This window comes from Caretta caretta, chromosome 1, assembly GCF_965140235.1.
Source record: "Caretta caretta isolate rCarCar2 chromosome 1, rCarCar1.hap1, whole genome shotgun sequence".
In the NCBI taxonomy this organism is placed as follows: domain Eukaryota; kingdom Metazoa; phylum Chordata; order Testudines; family Cheloniidae; genus Caretta; species Caretta caretta.
The window spans coordinates 232,402,419-232,419,318 of NC_134206.1; the positions used below are offsets into that span (position 1 = coordinate 232,402,419).

At 43.2% G+C, this 16,900-nt stretch overlaps 1 protein-coding gene across 4 annotated transcripts in view; it reads left to right on the top strand.

The window, feature by feature from the left end:
* The first annotated feature begins 4,661 nt into the window (after positions 1 to 4,661).
* Positions 4,662 to 16,900, top strand: part of ITPR2 (inositol 1,4,5-trisphosphate receptor type 2) — a 401,023-nt gene continuing 388,784 nt past the window's right edge. Inside the window, exon 1 of one of the 4 annotated variants that reach the window (XM_075121545.1) lies at positions 4,662 to 5,196. In XM_075121545.1, coding sequence (XP_074977646.1) covers positions 5,105 to 5,196 — 92 coding nt within the window. In that variant the 5' untranslated portion in view covers positions 4,662 to 5,104. The remainder of the gene's footprint in view (positions 5,197 to 16,900) is intronic. The other 3 variants (XM_048825997.2, XM_075121548.1, XM_048826003.2) reach the window with 3 other exon arrangements.

The window sequence follows — 16,900 nt, forward strand, 5'->3', positions numbered from 1 at the left end:
TGCAGGGTAGTTTGTTCACTGAAGCACAATTTATCAGCACTAACTGGTGACTTTTTTTGCATCTAGGCACTATTTAACAGAGACGCATGTATCTTTGCAACAAAGGATTATCAAAGATGAAAAAAACCAGAAAACTTGTTAAGTCTATTGACTCAGCAGCCTCACCCTCACCCTGAGGCTGACTCCAAGGTTAAGAAACATAATAAAAACACCCCCCCCCCTCATATTTTAGCAACAAGTTTTGCTCAACTTTCACTCTGGAGAACACTCTAGGCATAATAACATACATAAGAATGGCCATATTGGGTCAGACCTATGGTCCATCTAGCCTGGTATCCTGTCTTCCAACAGTGGCCTATGGGAATGAACAGAACCGATAATCACCAAGTGATCTGATGGCACAATTCCATCATCATCTTGGACCATATCCTCCTTTTTCTTGATAGGCTTGTTATGAAGAAAATCTCAAATTCGGTGACTTTTTTTTTAGCCACCATCTTCAAAAAAATTTACATTCAGAGATGAGCAATCATTTTTAGAAGAGGATTAATGTTTATTAATGCTGCCATATTAGCAACCCTTAAATCTCAAGTTTTCTTGCCGTAAATGGGCATTGGCAATGCCAACTTCCATCAGATTATTTTCCCCAGTCAGCCCTGAGGGTCAAAACTGCTGGTCAATTTTGGAGAGAATCCACCTAGGAATATGAGTAATTTAGTCGTCATACTGATTTAAATCCCAATCCAGTAAAGCATTTCAGAGTGTAGTTAACTTTAAGTGTGAGTAGTCCAGTGACTTCAGTGGGGCTATTCATGTGTTACAAGTTAAGCATGTGCTTAAATATTTGCTGGATTGGGGCATTTGCCTTAACTTTTCTCTTTTTTTGTAAGCACCTTTTTAAGCAGAGTTAATTAGTGCTAATTATCATTAACTGTGGGCACCCGTTTTTGAGGGAGTGGGGGAAGACTGCCAATTCTTTTCACATATGTCACTGAGCTGCCATGAGAGGGTAACAAGTTTCAGTCACTACCACCTACTAGGCCCAGATTTGAACAGTTTGGCCTAGAAATGAAAGAAGATGGGATCCATGCATTGGCTTTCTTGTTGAAAAAGAGACAATCCGATGTGCCCACATACTCTGCAAATCAAAACACAGCAGGTGGCACCACTTCTGTCCTGTCGGTCTTGACTCTGCCCCAATAAGTAATTCCTTAGTATAAAAAGGGGGAGAGGGGGGTAAAAAAAAAAAACTTAGTTAGCCCTCTCACTTGGAATTCTTGAAACTCAAAATAACAGGATATTGTGGATATAAATACTGTGAAAGGGCAATTTACTCCCAGGGCCATTGTATGACCAGTTTTGGCCCAGAATGAACAGTAGTTGAGGTCAGGCCAAATTCTAAAGTTTTATTCAGGAAAAACTCCCATTGACTCAAACTTCAGAGTTTCCTATGCTATTAATAAACACTGATGCAGGGCCATTTATATGCATGGCACTTCACAGAATATAGAAAAGACAATCCCTGTCCTGGGGAGTTTACAATCAAATCAGCAATAATACTTAATTTGTACCTGAATTATAAATTGCTGACAAACCAGTTTCAGTAGTGTCTAACTCAACATTGTCCACACCAGGCTTCATATTTTCATTTTGCTCACTTAGAAGATCCTCCATATCTTCACACTTCCAGCTTACTAGTCAGTTCCACAGTGAAGTCTATCTACTTCGGAAGGAATTTCTGCATCTTGCTCCACCTATGTATCTCTCATTTGCCCCTCCTCCTCCTGTTCCCTATGCTCTTTTTAACCCCCAAATTTTGCTATTGTCTTTTTCCCATCTTCTATCACTCTTCTCACTACTCCTAAAACACTATTCCCAATCATCATCTCACCTGCAATTGGATCTATGTGGGATGGACCCCTCTGCCTGCACAAAGTCCTATAGTCTTCAATGGGGCTCTCTCTGGATACAAACTATGCAGATCCCATTGCAGGCATGGGCTCCGGGTTTGCAAAGAGCTGTACAAATTTGACTGCACAAAATATTTTATAACAACTCTTTGAGCACCTGGCATGTATATAATTTAACCAGTCTCCCATTATGACAGTGTGCCTACTGACTACACTTCCAACGTTTCTTGTCTTTTCCCTAAGGAATGTATGCATCAGGGCAGATCCTCAGTTGGTATACGTTCTGATGTCTTCATATGAAATTAAGACAATTTATACTAGCTAAAGATTTGTCCCATTATCTTTGTGTGTTTTAAATCTTTGCTGTAAGGTAGGCCCCATGTAACAATCTAACATTTTAAAGTTTCATTACATTAGACTTTGAGACTGTCATATCTTTCCCATACCTGTTCCTATTTGTTTTATATTCCAGACTAGTTCCAGGCCCTTAAATTGTAGATTTGATCCTTTACATTGCTTCTATCTACTCTTTCAAACTGCACATGCAGACAAAATATAAATGCCAACTTGTGATGATGGTTTTTAAGTATGTAAATACTAAAAAAGCACAAAATGAAAAAAAGTAATGAAAAGTTGCAGAGGGAGGAATTTGGAATGTTAGATTATCCATTTCTTAAAATGCTAAATGCATAAAGCTTTCTCTTGCCCTCATATTGAAGATTCAGCATTTTCCGATGTCAACATTTTCATAAAGAATGGGAACACTTGGTTTTGTGAGCGTGGGAAATTAAATGAGTGGAAAATAAAGTTGGTGCACTTTGTTTGTTACTCATTCCCAAAAGGTTGGAGCCTCTCTCACGCACATGTAAGTTCTTACCACTTTGAAGTAAGCAGCTGATAATGTTTTTCATTTGACCACTAGGGTGCATGTCACAGCTTGCATTGAACATGGTTCTGCTTTATACAGGCAATAGCAGTGGGAAAATAACACAATTTTGGGGCCTTGTGCTTTACTACTCAAATTCCCATTGGGAATTTTTGTTTGAGTGGAGACTACTGTAATTTAAGATTTAATCTTGTAATCTTTTATTATGTTACAGGTCTTTCTGGAGCTCCTATTTCTTAATCTGAATTTTGGCTATCCTTATTAAATCAATGGCAACTTTCTAGAGTCAGGAATTGAATTATCTGTTCCAGTAATTCCTCCTAAAGTGATCAGAATGAAGGGTAGAGGTTATTTTCTTCTTAAAGAAAACTTTTTATTTTTATATAAAATATAAACACAATGAAACAGAACAAATAAATATATGCAGAACATAGAAATAACAAAATTCTTGTTCATTATTTGCAAAACCTGGAAACAAATAAACAACCCTCAGCCTGTACAGGTCATGCAGGGCATCAATTATTGAAGTGACTACATAGATAAATAAAAGGAGTACTTGTGGCACCTTAGAGACTAACAAATTTATCTGAGCATAAGCTTTTGTGAACTACAGCTCACTTCATCGGATGCATTCAGTGGAAAATACAGGGGGGAGATTTATATACAAAGATTTCAGAGTAGCAGCCGTGTTACTCTCTATCTGCAAAAAAGAAAAGGAGTACTTGTGGCACCTTAGAGACTAACCAATTTATTTGAGCATAAGCTTTCAATTTATTTCGTAACTCACAAAAGCTTATGCTCAAATAAATTGGTTAATCTCTAAGGTGCCACAAGTCCTCCTGTTCTTTTTTGCAGATACAGACTAACACGGCTGCTACTCTGAAATCTGTGTATATAAATCTCCCCCCTGTATTTTCCACTAAATGCATCTGATGAAGTGAGCTGTAGTTCACGAAAGCTTATGCTCAGATAAATTTGTTAGTACTCCTTTTCTTTTTGCAGATACAGATTAACACAGCTGCTACTCTGAAACCAGATCAATAAAGGAGACCCTAGCCTGTGAGAACTGCACTAAGCTACCACTGTATGTAATCATTTCATATGTGACCAAGAATTTATTTTCAATAAAAATGATTTGGTGCCTGAGTTTTGCATCATCCTAAAGGGTGGGTCAGATGAAGAGCATTGGAAACACTGATGCCTCAAAGACAATGAGACACCCTGAAAAAGAACAGCGTAGGAGAAAATTATACATACTCTAGCACTCTAAATGTCCTTTTTTTCCTTTACTCCACTCTTCCCCTACCCTCCCATGCTCCCCAAGTTAGAGTGTGGGGTCGAACAGTCGGAAGGGACCCGACCAAGGGATTCACTGGTAAAATTCTGCCGGGGGAAAGTGTTGGGGGTAGGGGAACACAAGGATAACTAGTGAAGCTAAGGTTTAAGATAGATAATGTGCCAATGATGTAAACCAGAGCCAGATCTATCTATATGTGGGGAAATCCGATGTCTGAGAGTGGGGGGCAAATGCAAGCAAGAAACTACAGCCCTGCAGACAACTATGCACCGACCTGGTCCCCCCTCCCCAATCCCGAAGGGCTCCTGGCCCTGATGCCTGGCAGCCCTGGGTGAACCTCCTCACAGCGACTGGGGAACACACACACCTTGTTGCATTTCGGCTGTCTGTGTCTCCTTGCCCGCCCCCCGACGCTGCCGCGCTCTGATTGGCGGGGGCGCCCGCGCGAGCCCCTCCTCCCGGGCGCTCAATGCGAAGCCGCCTTTGCAAAAAGTTCAGTGGGGGAGAGAAACTGTGAGCGCTTGAGGGCAGCGGCGGCTGCCGAGCCTAGGAGGGGGGAGGTGGAGGCAGGAAAGAGAACCGAAGAGGGGCTGAGGGAGGAAGCAGAGAAGGGGGGGGGAGCAGGGAGGACGAGGGGAGAAAGTGAAGGGAGGAGGGAGCCAGGAGGACACTCCCCCCCATCCCGCAGAGAGGGAGAAGGAAATGAGCAGAGGACGGAGCAGTGCCGCAGCCCGGCGCAGATTTCCCGCAGCAGCGCGAGCTCCGCGGGCGGCGTGGTGAGAGGAGAAGGAAGCTGCTAGGGGAAGGCGGCGGCGGCTCAGGATCCAGGCTCGCCCAGCAGCTGCGGGCGGCTCATGCCAGGCTGCGGCCACCGCTTCTCCCTTGGCGGCGGCGGCGGCTGCTGCTCCGGCTTGGCAGACAAGCGTCGGGCTTCGATCGCGGCCGGGCGGCCCCCCAGCCCCCGCGCCAGGCGGTTCGGCGAGCAGGGGAATGAACTGAAAATGAGCAAAAATGTCTGACAAAATGTCCAGTTTTCTGTACATCGGGGACATCGTGTCCCTCTACGCGGAAGGCTCAGTCAACGGCTTCATCAGCACCCTGGGGTAAGGAAAGGGCTGGGGTGTGCGTGGCTGCGGCTGCCCTCTCTGCGCAGCGCATGTAGTTGTTTTCTGGCAACACCCCCCCCCCCCCCCCACGTACATGTCAGGCTCTGACATCTCGCTGCAGGACAGGGACCCGTGGAGAGAGCATTACACATTGCAGCACAGGAAACAGAGGGGAGAGGAATGTGCTGTCTAGCAGCAGCAACAACTTCACAGCCTTCTGTAACGAGAGAGATAAAAGTAGGAAGTGATGTAAAAAACAAACAAAAACAAAACCAAACTTCTCGAAAAGGCCTGGGGAAGTAGAGCACTTTAACAGCTTTGCTGGCAAGAGGCTGTTACACAGCGACACTTTCTTTTATTTATTCTCACACCAGCCCTTCCCTCCTCAGCTTGATTTACTAGCTAGAGCAGAAGCTGATTGTGTTAGGGAATAAGGTTAGCCCTCTCTGAAGTTCAAAATCAGTACATGGAAAGAAAAGAAAAAGTTTCCATGGATTTAAAAAAAAAACAAAAACAAGTTAGGCTTTTTTTTTTTTTTTAAAAGGAGCATATCCTTCTTGGGGCTGTTGTTACTGAGCCAAACCTGCTAATCTCATGCATTTGGCCAGTCTTGGGAGCATTCAGACTTCTGGAAGAAGTATGCCCTAGCAGCTGTTTGTCATCCTTTTAATAATTAAACCACCAGCACCTGAAATCCAACAATCTATTATATTTAAATACCTTAGGGCAGTGGAACTCTCCATCATAGAGCCTTCAGGATTCTAGAACCAAGAAGCATTTAGAACCTTCTAGGTTTTAGTCTGTATGAGTGAAATCCTGGACCCATTGAAATGGCAGAACTCCTGTGAACTTCAGTGGGGCCAGGATTTTATCGTCTGCCGGTGCAAAACTTCATAGACCCAGGATTCCTCTTGACCCACCTCTGAGAGCGCCCTGAAGAAGTTGGTTAGATAACATGGTAGTAGAAAAGAATTGAAATAAAGTTTAAAACCTATGACTTTTTCTAACAACTTGAGTGTTCAGGTTCTGTTGTGAAATGGAAAAGAGTAATTTCTTATTAAAACCTTATGCTTAAAATATTAATGTAGGCATCACAAAATATGGAACTTGTCTAGGTTTTCTGATTATCTCTTAATAAATAATGCCATTAACATTTGTATCAAGTTGGTGTACAAGGCCCTGATCCTGAAAACACTTATTCACTGCTTAATATTAGGCACTTGACTAGACCCATTAACTTCAGTGGAGCTATTCAGTTGCCTAGAGTTAAGCATGTGTTAGGGTTTGCAGGATGAAGACCAGAGGGCCTCACTTGTAAGTGCTCAGCACCATTCAACTTCTGTTGAATCCAGTTGAAATATTGTCGAATGACTACAGACTCGCGTCCCAAAATTTCTCCCTCCTGTAAGGAGTGCAGCATGGGGGCTCTTTAAGACTGTATTTAAAAAAACAAACAAAAAACCCAAACAATACATTTTGCAAGAACTAAGTTCACAGAGAAATCTAATTCTTTAAAACAAACACATTAGGAAAAGGGAATATGTTCATTATTTTTAACTGCAGCTACTAAACTTGTTCTACGCTACTTCGTACGTCATACTTTACAATTGTTAATAAAGGCATGCAAGGGTGAAAACTTTGAATTTCTTGCTCCCCTTTGTAACCAACTTGTTAAATTTTTCAGCTGCACTTGTCTAATTACATGTTTGTGTATCCATTTGGTGGTGGATTTGATTTGCCTAAAGTTGTTTCTGTTTTCAACATTGATCAGACATTTAATTCCCTGGGAATGATTTTTCCTGAATCTCTCTCTTTAACAAATGACTTACTGAAGAAAAGCTACTTCAGTGAGTTGTCATTAACCTGAGTGTTTTGGATCATCCTTTCAGTTTTATTTTGAAAAATATCCAATATAGAAAAAATCTACTGATGATGCATATAAAATGACATTGATAATACATTATTATGAAACCAGCATTGTTACAGTGACATGTCAAAAGGCTTTGGTAGTCCCCACTGATGTCAGTGGGAGAGTCAAAGCAGTGCTAGTGATTTTTTTTTTTTTTTGTAGCAAGTCCAAAGCAAATGTGTTCTTAATGATCTGTCATTAGAAATGTCTTATGGATTGTATGAACCACAATGATTCCAATGGCACATATTGGAAACAAAGGAGCTCCAAACCTAGGAGTTCCAGTGTGGGTTGTTTTTTAAACAGTGGCTATTAAACATCAAGCACTATATTCGGAACTAATAGTTAAGGCCTAATCTATACCAAGGGAAGATAACAAAATTCACTGTTAAGGCTGTGACTTCATCCTCTGCTAATTAATCCTGTTGTGCCTAAGTGTTGCAGAACATACGTAAGGTTGCTCATCTTCTGAGACTCCTACACCGGGAAACTTTGTGGTGAAGAAAGGATGGAGTGGAAGCTTTAATAATGAATTTTTGTGGTTTTTGTCTGTCACTTATTTGTTTAATGCTACTGGAAGGCAGTTGGTGTTCATTGTCTTTCATACCTTTCATCTTACTTCCTGTTAGCTCACTTCGTCTGCTTGCAAACATCTTTCCATGATGTATTCCTCCCTGTGTGCATTTTATGTCTTTCCTCTTCCACTTACAACTCTGGTATTCATTTCACATCTCTGTTTTGCTGACTCTTGGAATTTTAAATCCCATCTCAAAACTTCTCCTGTTTTCTGCACCTTCAAATAATTGGATAGCTCTTCCTGTTTTTGCAAGCTCTGTGTTTCTTCTCAGAATCTCTTGTTGAATTGTTTGGGTCATAGTGCTAGGGCTGCAGGTTTGTCACAGTGGTAAAAATGTCACAGATAGGATGATTTTTCTGTTAGTGACTTTAATAAAGCAGTGTTTCCCAAATGGTGCCTTGCTAGGGGAGGTTTGCTGGAGGAGGGGGCCAGGTCAAATTTGACTGAGTGGCATTGGGATGTTGGGCAGACCTGGGAGTGTTGAAGTTATGATACCCTATAATATGTTCTGTGGCAGTGGTTGCAATTATTCCCTTTAGGTTGGTAGCAGCTATGTGGGGGTAGTTTCACCAGTAGTAGTTTCTGGGAAGAATTCTGCTAGGAAATCTGTCCCGCTGAAAGGGGAACAAGCTGTGGAGTGTGATTGTTCCCGAGTTCCTTTCCCTATTTATCCCCAGGTCTGTCTTCCATCATTCAGAGCAGCAGAGCCTCTTTCATATACAGGTGCTTCTTATGTGTCTGGAGAAAGTGGGGAGCAGGCAGTGGAATTGCTGCTCTCTTCACCTGACTGATTTGGGCCCTCATTTCCACATTTTGCTACCGTCCAGACTGCATAGCAAATGGTAGCCATGTAGCCCAGTATTTTGAGAGCCAGCAGGAGAGGGAGATAAATTACCTTGTCACCTAGTGTCTGGGTTATTATATAGTCCACCAGGTAGCCTAACACGGTTGCAGCAACTTTAAATCCAGCTCAAGTATACTGATCGTGAAGAAAAGACTTAGTTCTGTTTTATTTTAAGCTGCCAGAGGCTAACTGTTCCTTAAACAAAGCATGAGTGAGGCAGATCTATAAATAAGACGTAAACGTGCACAGTATCTCTTTAAGCAGGGAGGTCTGTCACGTAAACGGACATCGCTCCTTACAGAGTTGAATGAGCCAAGTAAGTCAGTGTGAGGAATGGAAGTTTTTAAGTGGATGCTTAATTCCACAGGTTTTTCTAAGGGGGGTGGTTTTTTTTTTGGGCTGACCCCCCCCTCTTTTTTTTTTTTCACTTTCCACACTCAAAGTTTCCCAGAGGAAATAGAATTTAAAAATATATATATATATATAACTCCAAGGATGAGCAATTAAGATCAAGTTTGCGATCAGTTTAGTGCCTGGTACATCCTAGAGCCAAGAAAAGTGTATCCTGCACTTGCGGTGCGGATGGAGCTGATAAGCTAATGATCATGTAGGAACTCGGGCACTTAGATGCAAATGATGGGTACAGTCTAAGAACCTAATTAGACAGCTAGCTGTTTCTCCCCTCATGATTTTATTGTTACTTTAAAAATAAAAAAGAAGCCCTCATGTTCATAAACAAGAAGATCACATTGCAATGTAGTGAAGCTGGCCATGAACCAGAATTTCCATTCCATGAGAACACCTAGCATTTTGATTGTATTTTTTCATTCCAAACCAGAACAAAAGGCTGAAATTTCCCACAAAATGAAAATTCTGAGCCATTTCAATTTGGGACCATCAAAATGCTTTGTTTCAATAATATTTCAATTCATTTTGTTTCCATTTTTATTTTATGTTATACATATAGGTATAAGTGTACTATTGCAATTAATATTTCAATATAATATAAAAGTGGAAATGAAATGAATTGAACCAAAAGTTTTGAGTTTGTCAAAGTGAAATGTTTTGACTTTTCCCTCTGAAATTTTTTGTTTAAATTGATACAGTCCTGTGACACACTTTGATTCTGATGAAACTGTGTTTTTCGACAGGAAACTGTTCCATCGACATTTTTGTCAACAGCTCTACAATTTAGATGAAAAAATCAGGGAATGTTTTCCTTTTTGTTGTTGTTTGTATTTCAGTGCTGCTTTGTAGCTTCTACAAAGATTGTGGCCCCCTTGTGCTAGGCACTGTATGGACACGTAATAAGAGACGGTCCCTGTCCTGAAGAGCTTATAATGCAAGTAGCTAAGACCCACAAAGGGTGGGAGAAAAGAAGTATTGTTATTACCGTCTATAGTTTTGGAAAGAGAGAATGGAGGCACAGAGAGACTGAGGTCCGGATCCTCAAAGGGATTGATTTAAATGGGTATTAGATGCTGGTCACACAGGAAGTCTTTGATAGAGCTGGGAAATAAGCCCATGTCTCCTAGGTCCTAGTCCGGTGCCTTAACCATGAGACAAGTCTTCCATGTTTTAAGAATAAAATTGGAATAGTATATTATGAAAATTTTTATGAATGGAGAATTAAATTTCTGTAGTCTTCTGGTGCCATGAGAAGAAAAAGTGTGTGTGTGCATGCGTGCGGGCAGGCTGATGCTGATGTGGCTCGGGATTGGGGGGAGGGGGGAATTAGTGCCAGCTCCCAGCCTGCTGGTTGGGAGGTTTGGCTGATCGATCCATTAGTCAGAAATCCAATAGGTACATGCCTGTCTGGCCTCAGTAATGCTGCTCTGTGCAACTGTAGATGGAAACCTCACGGAACATCGCTATGGAGTGCACTGCCTAAAATGCAGCTCTTGGTGGGGAGGGACAGGTAGAAGAGCCCTAAAGAAGAGCAAAAATGGTATAGCATTTCAGCATATGCATATTTTTTCCTTTAGTTTGCTGTTCTGTGTTGTCTTTACCTGCTTCTGTTAGCTCCTTGGGACAGGTACCATACCTTTCTACATCTTTCATGAAGTCCCTAGCACAATTTCAGCCTAGGCTTTGTAAGACCCACATTGAGCATGATGTGGCTTTATTGAACCCAAGCTTTGTGCATAGACTGTATTTGTTGGACTCTGGAGCGAAAAGGTCACGTAGAAAACTGAGTGTTAGTGGAACAGTGCTAGCTTGAGTACTACAAAGACCATGCGAATTAAAATTAGTAGTGCTGGTGGCCTGAGAGGAGTTATGGTATGAAAGTCATAGTGACCAAGGGTGCTTAACAGTCATTGATGTAGCATACATACTATTCCCATTCCCTCCCAATCCTACTGCCTGAAAATGTGAGTGAGTGGTGAGGCACGTGGTGCACTGGCTCCTGTATTAATGAAGTTTTATTCTGCTTTTATGAACAAGAGAAATGTTAAGACTTAGAATGAGTGACAAATTAGTATCAGGTGCAAGTCTGGTAGTTAGTGATTTCAAGCTGTCTAGAGTGGCTCACAAGCATGAGTGCCAACCTCACGGAAAAGTGGGTCAGGTAATGTCTTTTGTTGGACCAGCTTCTGTTGGTGTGAGACAAACTTTCGCACTTACACAGAGCTCTTCTTCAGGTCTGGGAACCTAACTCAGACTGTCAGGAAACAGGATCCAGATTGGTTGTGTGTTCTGTTCTTAGATTTCACCAACTAAGCGGCAAGTGAACTCCCTCAGGCACTATAACGGCCTTAACATGGAGTCAGTCAGTCCTCTTGGGCACGATTCTGTCTTGCCACCCAGGCAAGCCTGCCTTTGTGATAGATGGTCCCTTACACCAGAAAATCACAGCAATATTTAGATTACTCCCAGTTCCAAAGGACCAGTCACTTATCCCAAGTCAGTTGCACTTCAGATCTCAAACCAAAAACAATGTTTGTAGCCAATCATATAATACTAAACTAAAGATTTATTAACTAAGGTCAGGTCTACACTATAAACTTACATCGGTATTACTCTGTTGCTCAGGGGTGTGAAAAACCTACACTCCTGAGCGATGCATTTATGCCGACCAAACTCCCGGGGTAGACTGCACTATCTCCAGAGGAGAGCGTCTTCCATCGATATAGCTATCACCTCTTTTGGAGATTAACTACACCAACGGCAGAAGCTCTCCTGTTGGCATAGCAGCATCTTCACTGAACCGCTACACAGTAGACCTGCCCTAAGAAAAAGAAATAAGACTTATTTACAAGGTGAAAGCAGGTAAACATACGCACAAAAATGAGATAGTCTTAGGTTCCAAAAGATGACAATAGCTGCTGTAATATGCAAGGTCTGCGTGTCTTTTAGGGCTAAGCCAAGCAGTTTGTGGTTCCCTTGCTCATACTTAGAAATGTTGCCTTCTCCGAATTCCAAGCAGCAAAGTGATAACAATTTCTCCTTAATAGATATTTTAATTCTCTTCCCCCAGCGTTCAAGCTGTGATGGGACGCGGGCCTTTGCAAATATTCTCTTCGTGGATGTGGGGGAAGCAGTCAGCAAAGTCTTGTTCACTGATGTTCCACAGTGGTTTGACTGGTAGGCCTTTTGCTGGGAAGGAGACACCACTTGTGATAAACTAGTATTTCACACTTGGTCAGGCTTCTTGGTTTACAGTCTTAGCAAACATTTTTGATAGTTACAGAGCAAACACTTACATGTTACCTTATAACATCGGATACAGATATTACAAGTAAGAGTAATACATGTAGCATCCTACAAGTATTTCTTAAAGTCTAAACACATTCTTATAACTCTAATACCTATTTTAACAATACCAAGACACAGGGTGAGCCAGATTGGTCTCCAGCTATGATTTTTTCAGTGTTCATTGGGGGCTTGGCATAAGCTGGCACCTTGTCTGCCAGTGTCACAAGTGGTACAAATACTCAGAATTGCACCCATAATTTATTTTGCAGGCACAGTTTTATCAAGGCAAACAGCAGCCCCCAAAAAGGAGAATGAGTCTCAACCCTGCTGAAAACATATGAGTCTGGGGTCAGAGGGTGTTTTATTCTCCAGGCCCTTTGAGTCACTGCCCTCCATGCTGATAATGCCAGTGGAGGTGCTGATTTCGAGGGTGCATTTTGTGATAAAGACACTTGTTTGCTAACAACTTTCTTCTCGCCAGGGCCAGCCTTACTGAAAATGGTGTCCTGGGTGAACTTGTATTTTTGGCACTCCCCCTCCCACCATCACCCTGGCTTCTAACGCCAACACTCCCCCTCCCCCCGGGTCACCTCTGGGCCATTATCTATACTTCATATGAAATGTCCACAGGAAAGTCATTTCAGTGTAGATGGGCATCTCCCATGGTCCATTGTTAGTTAAGTGTCCCTTGATGAGCCACTTACTTTGACTAATTTCAGAGTAACAGCCGTGTTAGTCTGTATTCGCAAAAAGAAAAGGAGTACTTGTGGCATCTTAGAGACTAACCAATTTATTTGAGCATAAGCTTTCATGAGCTACAGCTCACTTCATCGGATGCATACTGTGGAAAGTGTAGAAGATCTCCTTATACACACAAAGCATGAAAAAATACCTCCCCCCCCACCCCACTCTCCTGCTGGTAATAGCTTATCTAAAGTGATCACTCTCCTTACAATGTGTATGATAATCAAGTTGGGCCATTTCCAGCACAAATCCAGGTTTTCTTCTCCCCCCCCCCCCCACAAACCCACTCTTCTGCTGGTAATAGCTTATGTAAAGTGACCAGGCTCCTCACAATGTGCATGACAATCAAGGTGGGCCATTTCCAGTACAAATCCAGGGTTTTACAAGAACGTCTGGAGTGGGGGGTGTTTGGTGAGGTGCCAGCTATGCCCGTTTATACCATCCGTGACTTTAACCGCTAGGACGCATGGTCCCTTCACGGCGGGCAGCCCGGGCTAGGCTGACGGATGCCCCAAGGTCCTAACCACCCGTGACTTTAACTGCTAGAGCTCAGAGCTCCTTCGCAGCGGGCAGTCAATACTGACTGACAGGTGCCCCAATGGCAGCACTAAGAGCCTCTCCACACCCGTGACTTTAACTGCTAGAGCTCAGAGCTCCTTCGCAGCGGGCAGCCAGGATTGACTGACAGGTGCCCCAAGAGTTTGCCCCGTGGAGGCGGCACAACTCAACGCTAGGCTCTTAGTACTCTCACCTAATGGCCAGGCTTTAGAGCCAAAACGGCTGAGGTTCTTTAATTGTGTTGGCTGCTTTACAGTAAACCAGAGAAACAAGTCAGACTTATGCACAACTGGTTACCAAAATTTATTAAGCTAGATTCTAATCATGTGGTTACAAAATTGCTAGTGCCTACTTATTTAAATGTAGAGATGTTACACACACAAACAAGTTACAAAACTGAAGCCACAATCCCAAAGAAAGAAAACAAAGTATAGAGCTCTATTTCAAAATATGTGTACACTAAAGCTAGGAGATCAGGTGTGGGTGCTTCTTACCCTCCTTGCATCTCTCGATTCCAGCGGTGCCAAGCCAGGATCGGTCACTCAATTCCGCGGAAAGACGAATAAGGGACAAGGCTTAGGGACCCTCTTAGCTGCAGAAGCCTTGGGAGGCTGTCACTTATCTGACCAGCAGATAGATAGTGAAAAGCACTCAAAAATCATGGTGCTGTAGGTCCCCTACTTATACCTCTGTACTCCTTTATTCTCTTTCTCCTTTCTTATGCCAAATTGAGGCTGGTCTGTCTGGTTGACGCCAGCTTTCGCAAGAGTAGTTTACACTTGCAAGGGAGAGGAACAATAAGTGTCGACTACTGGACATTTCTTTTATCAGGGTAAATATTTTCCCACCTAGGATGTTGGTGTGTGTGCATCACGCTATTTAGTAGGGGCTAAGAGCCATGTCTGTCACAGGGCCCCTGCCTGCTGTGAGCTTAATCGTTGTATCTGTTCCCAGAGGCACATTGTAGCAGCACACCTGTGCTTTCACAGCTTCAAAGGCTGTGCTGGAATATATGTTAAGTGCCCTGTTCCGGCTTCCTCCTGTGTTTCCAGCAATGCTGGTCTGGGGGGGGGGCGGGGGTGGCTGTCTGGCTACAGGGGGGTAGGAAAAAACAAGGGGAAATAGGTTACCTTGCATAATGACTTAGCCACTCCCAGTCTCTATTCAAGGTGTGTCTGTGCGGATTTGATCTTGTGCTTTTTCAGGGAGTTTCTTGAGCAAATGCTGTAGTTTCTTTTGGTAGCTCTCAGTGGTTTCAGAGGGTAATGGCTTGTAGAAAGTGGTGTTGGAGAGCTGCAGCACAGCCTCTTGTTCATATTCCGACCTATTCATGATGACAACAACACAAGATCAAATCCGCACAGACACACCCCTGGAGCCCCGACCTGGGATATTCTATCTACTACCCAAGATCCATAAACCTGGAAATCCTGGGTGCCCCATCATCTCAGGCATTGGCACCCTGACAGCAGGATTGTCTGGCTATGTAGACTCCCTCCTCAGGCCCCACGCTACCAGCACTCCCAGCTACCTTCGAGACACCACTGACTTCCTGAGGAAACTATAATCCATCGATGATCTTCCTGATAACACTATCCTGGCCACTATGGATGTAGAAGCCCTCTACACCAACATTCCACACAAAGATGGTCTACAAGCCGTCAAGAACACTATCCCCGATAATGTCACGGCTAACCTGGTGGCTGAACTTTGTGACTTTGTCCTTATCCATAACTATTTTACATTTGGGGACAATGTATACCTTCAGATCAGCGGCACTGCTATGGGTACCCGCATGGCCCCACAGTAAGCCAACATTTTTATGGCTGACTTAGAACAACGCTTCCTCAGCTCTCGTCCCCTAACGCCCCTACTCTACTTGCGCTATATTGATGACATCTTCATCATCTGGACCCATGGAAAAGAAGCCCTTGAGGAATTCCACCCTGATTTCAACAATTTCCACCCCACCATCAACCTCAGCCTGGTCCAGTCCACACAAGAGATCCACTTCCTGGACACTACAGTGCTAATAAACGATGGTCACATAAACACCACCCTATACCGGAAACCTCCTGACCGCTATTCCTACCGACATGCCTCCAGCTTTCACCCTGACCACACCACATGATCCATCGTCTACAGCCAAGCTCTGCGATACAACCGCATTTGCTCCAACCCCTCAGACAGAGACAAACACCTACAAGATCTCTATCAAGCGTTCTTACAACTAGAATACCCACTTGTGGAAGTGAAGAAACAGATTGATAGAGCCAGAAGAGTTCCCAGAAGTCACCTACTACAGGACAGGCCTAACAAAGAAAATAACACAACGTCACTAGCCGTTACCTTCAGCCCCCAACTAAAACCCCTCCAACGCATTATTAAGGATCTACAACCTATCCTGAAAGATGATCCAACACTCTCACAGATCTTGGGAGACAGGCCAGTCCTTGCCTACAGACAGCCCCCCAACCTGAAGCAAATATTCACCAGCAACCGCATACCACACAACAGAACCACCAACCCAGGAACCTATCCTTGCAACAAAGCCCATTGCCAGCTGTGCCCACATATCTATTCAGGGGACACCATCACAGGGCCTAATAACATCAGCCACACTGTCAGAGGCTCGTTCACCTGCGCATCCACCAATGTGATATATGCCATCATGTGCCAGCAATGCCCCTCTGCCATGTACATTGGTCAAACTGGACAGTCTCTACGTAAAAGAATAAATGGACACAAATCAGATGTCAAGAATTATAGCATTCATAAACCAGTCGGAGAACGCTTCGATCTCTCTGGTCACGCGATTGCAGACATGAAAGTTGCGATATTACAACAAAAAGACTTTGAATCCAGACTCCAGCGAGAAACTGTTGAATTGGAATTCATTTGCAAATTGGATACAATTAACTTAGGTTACCTTGCATAATGACTTAGCCACTCAGTCTCTATTCAAGCCTATTTCCCCTTGTTTTTTCCTACCCCCCCCCCCACCTCAGATGTTCTTGTTAAACCCTGGATTTGTGCTGGAAATGGCCCACCTTGATTGTCATGCACATTGTGAGGAGCCTGGTCACTTTAGATAAGCTATTACCAGCAGGAGAGTGGGGTGGGGGGAGGTATTTTTTCATGCTTTGTGTGTATAAGAAGATCTTCTACACTTTCCACAGTATGCATCCGATGAAGTGAGCTGTAGCTCACGAAAGCTTATGCTTAAATTGGTTAGTCTCTAAGGTGCCACAAGTACTCCTTTTCTTTTTACTTTGACTAGTCCCTTCAAGATGTGCTGGTTAACTACCTTGTGGGCGTTACCCTAGGAGCAAACGTTTGAAATACCGGTATAGAGCCAACACTCATAACTTCA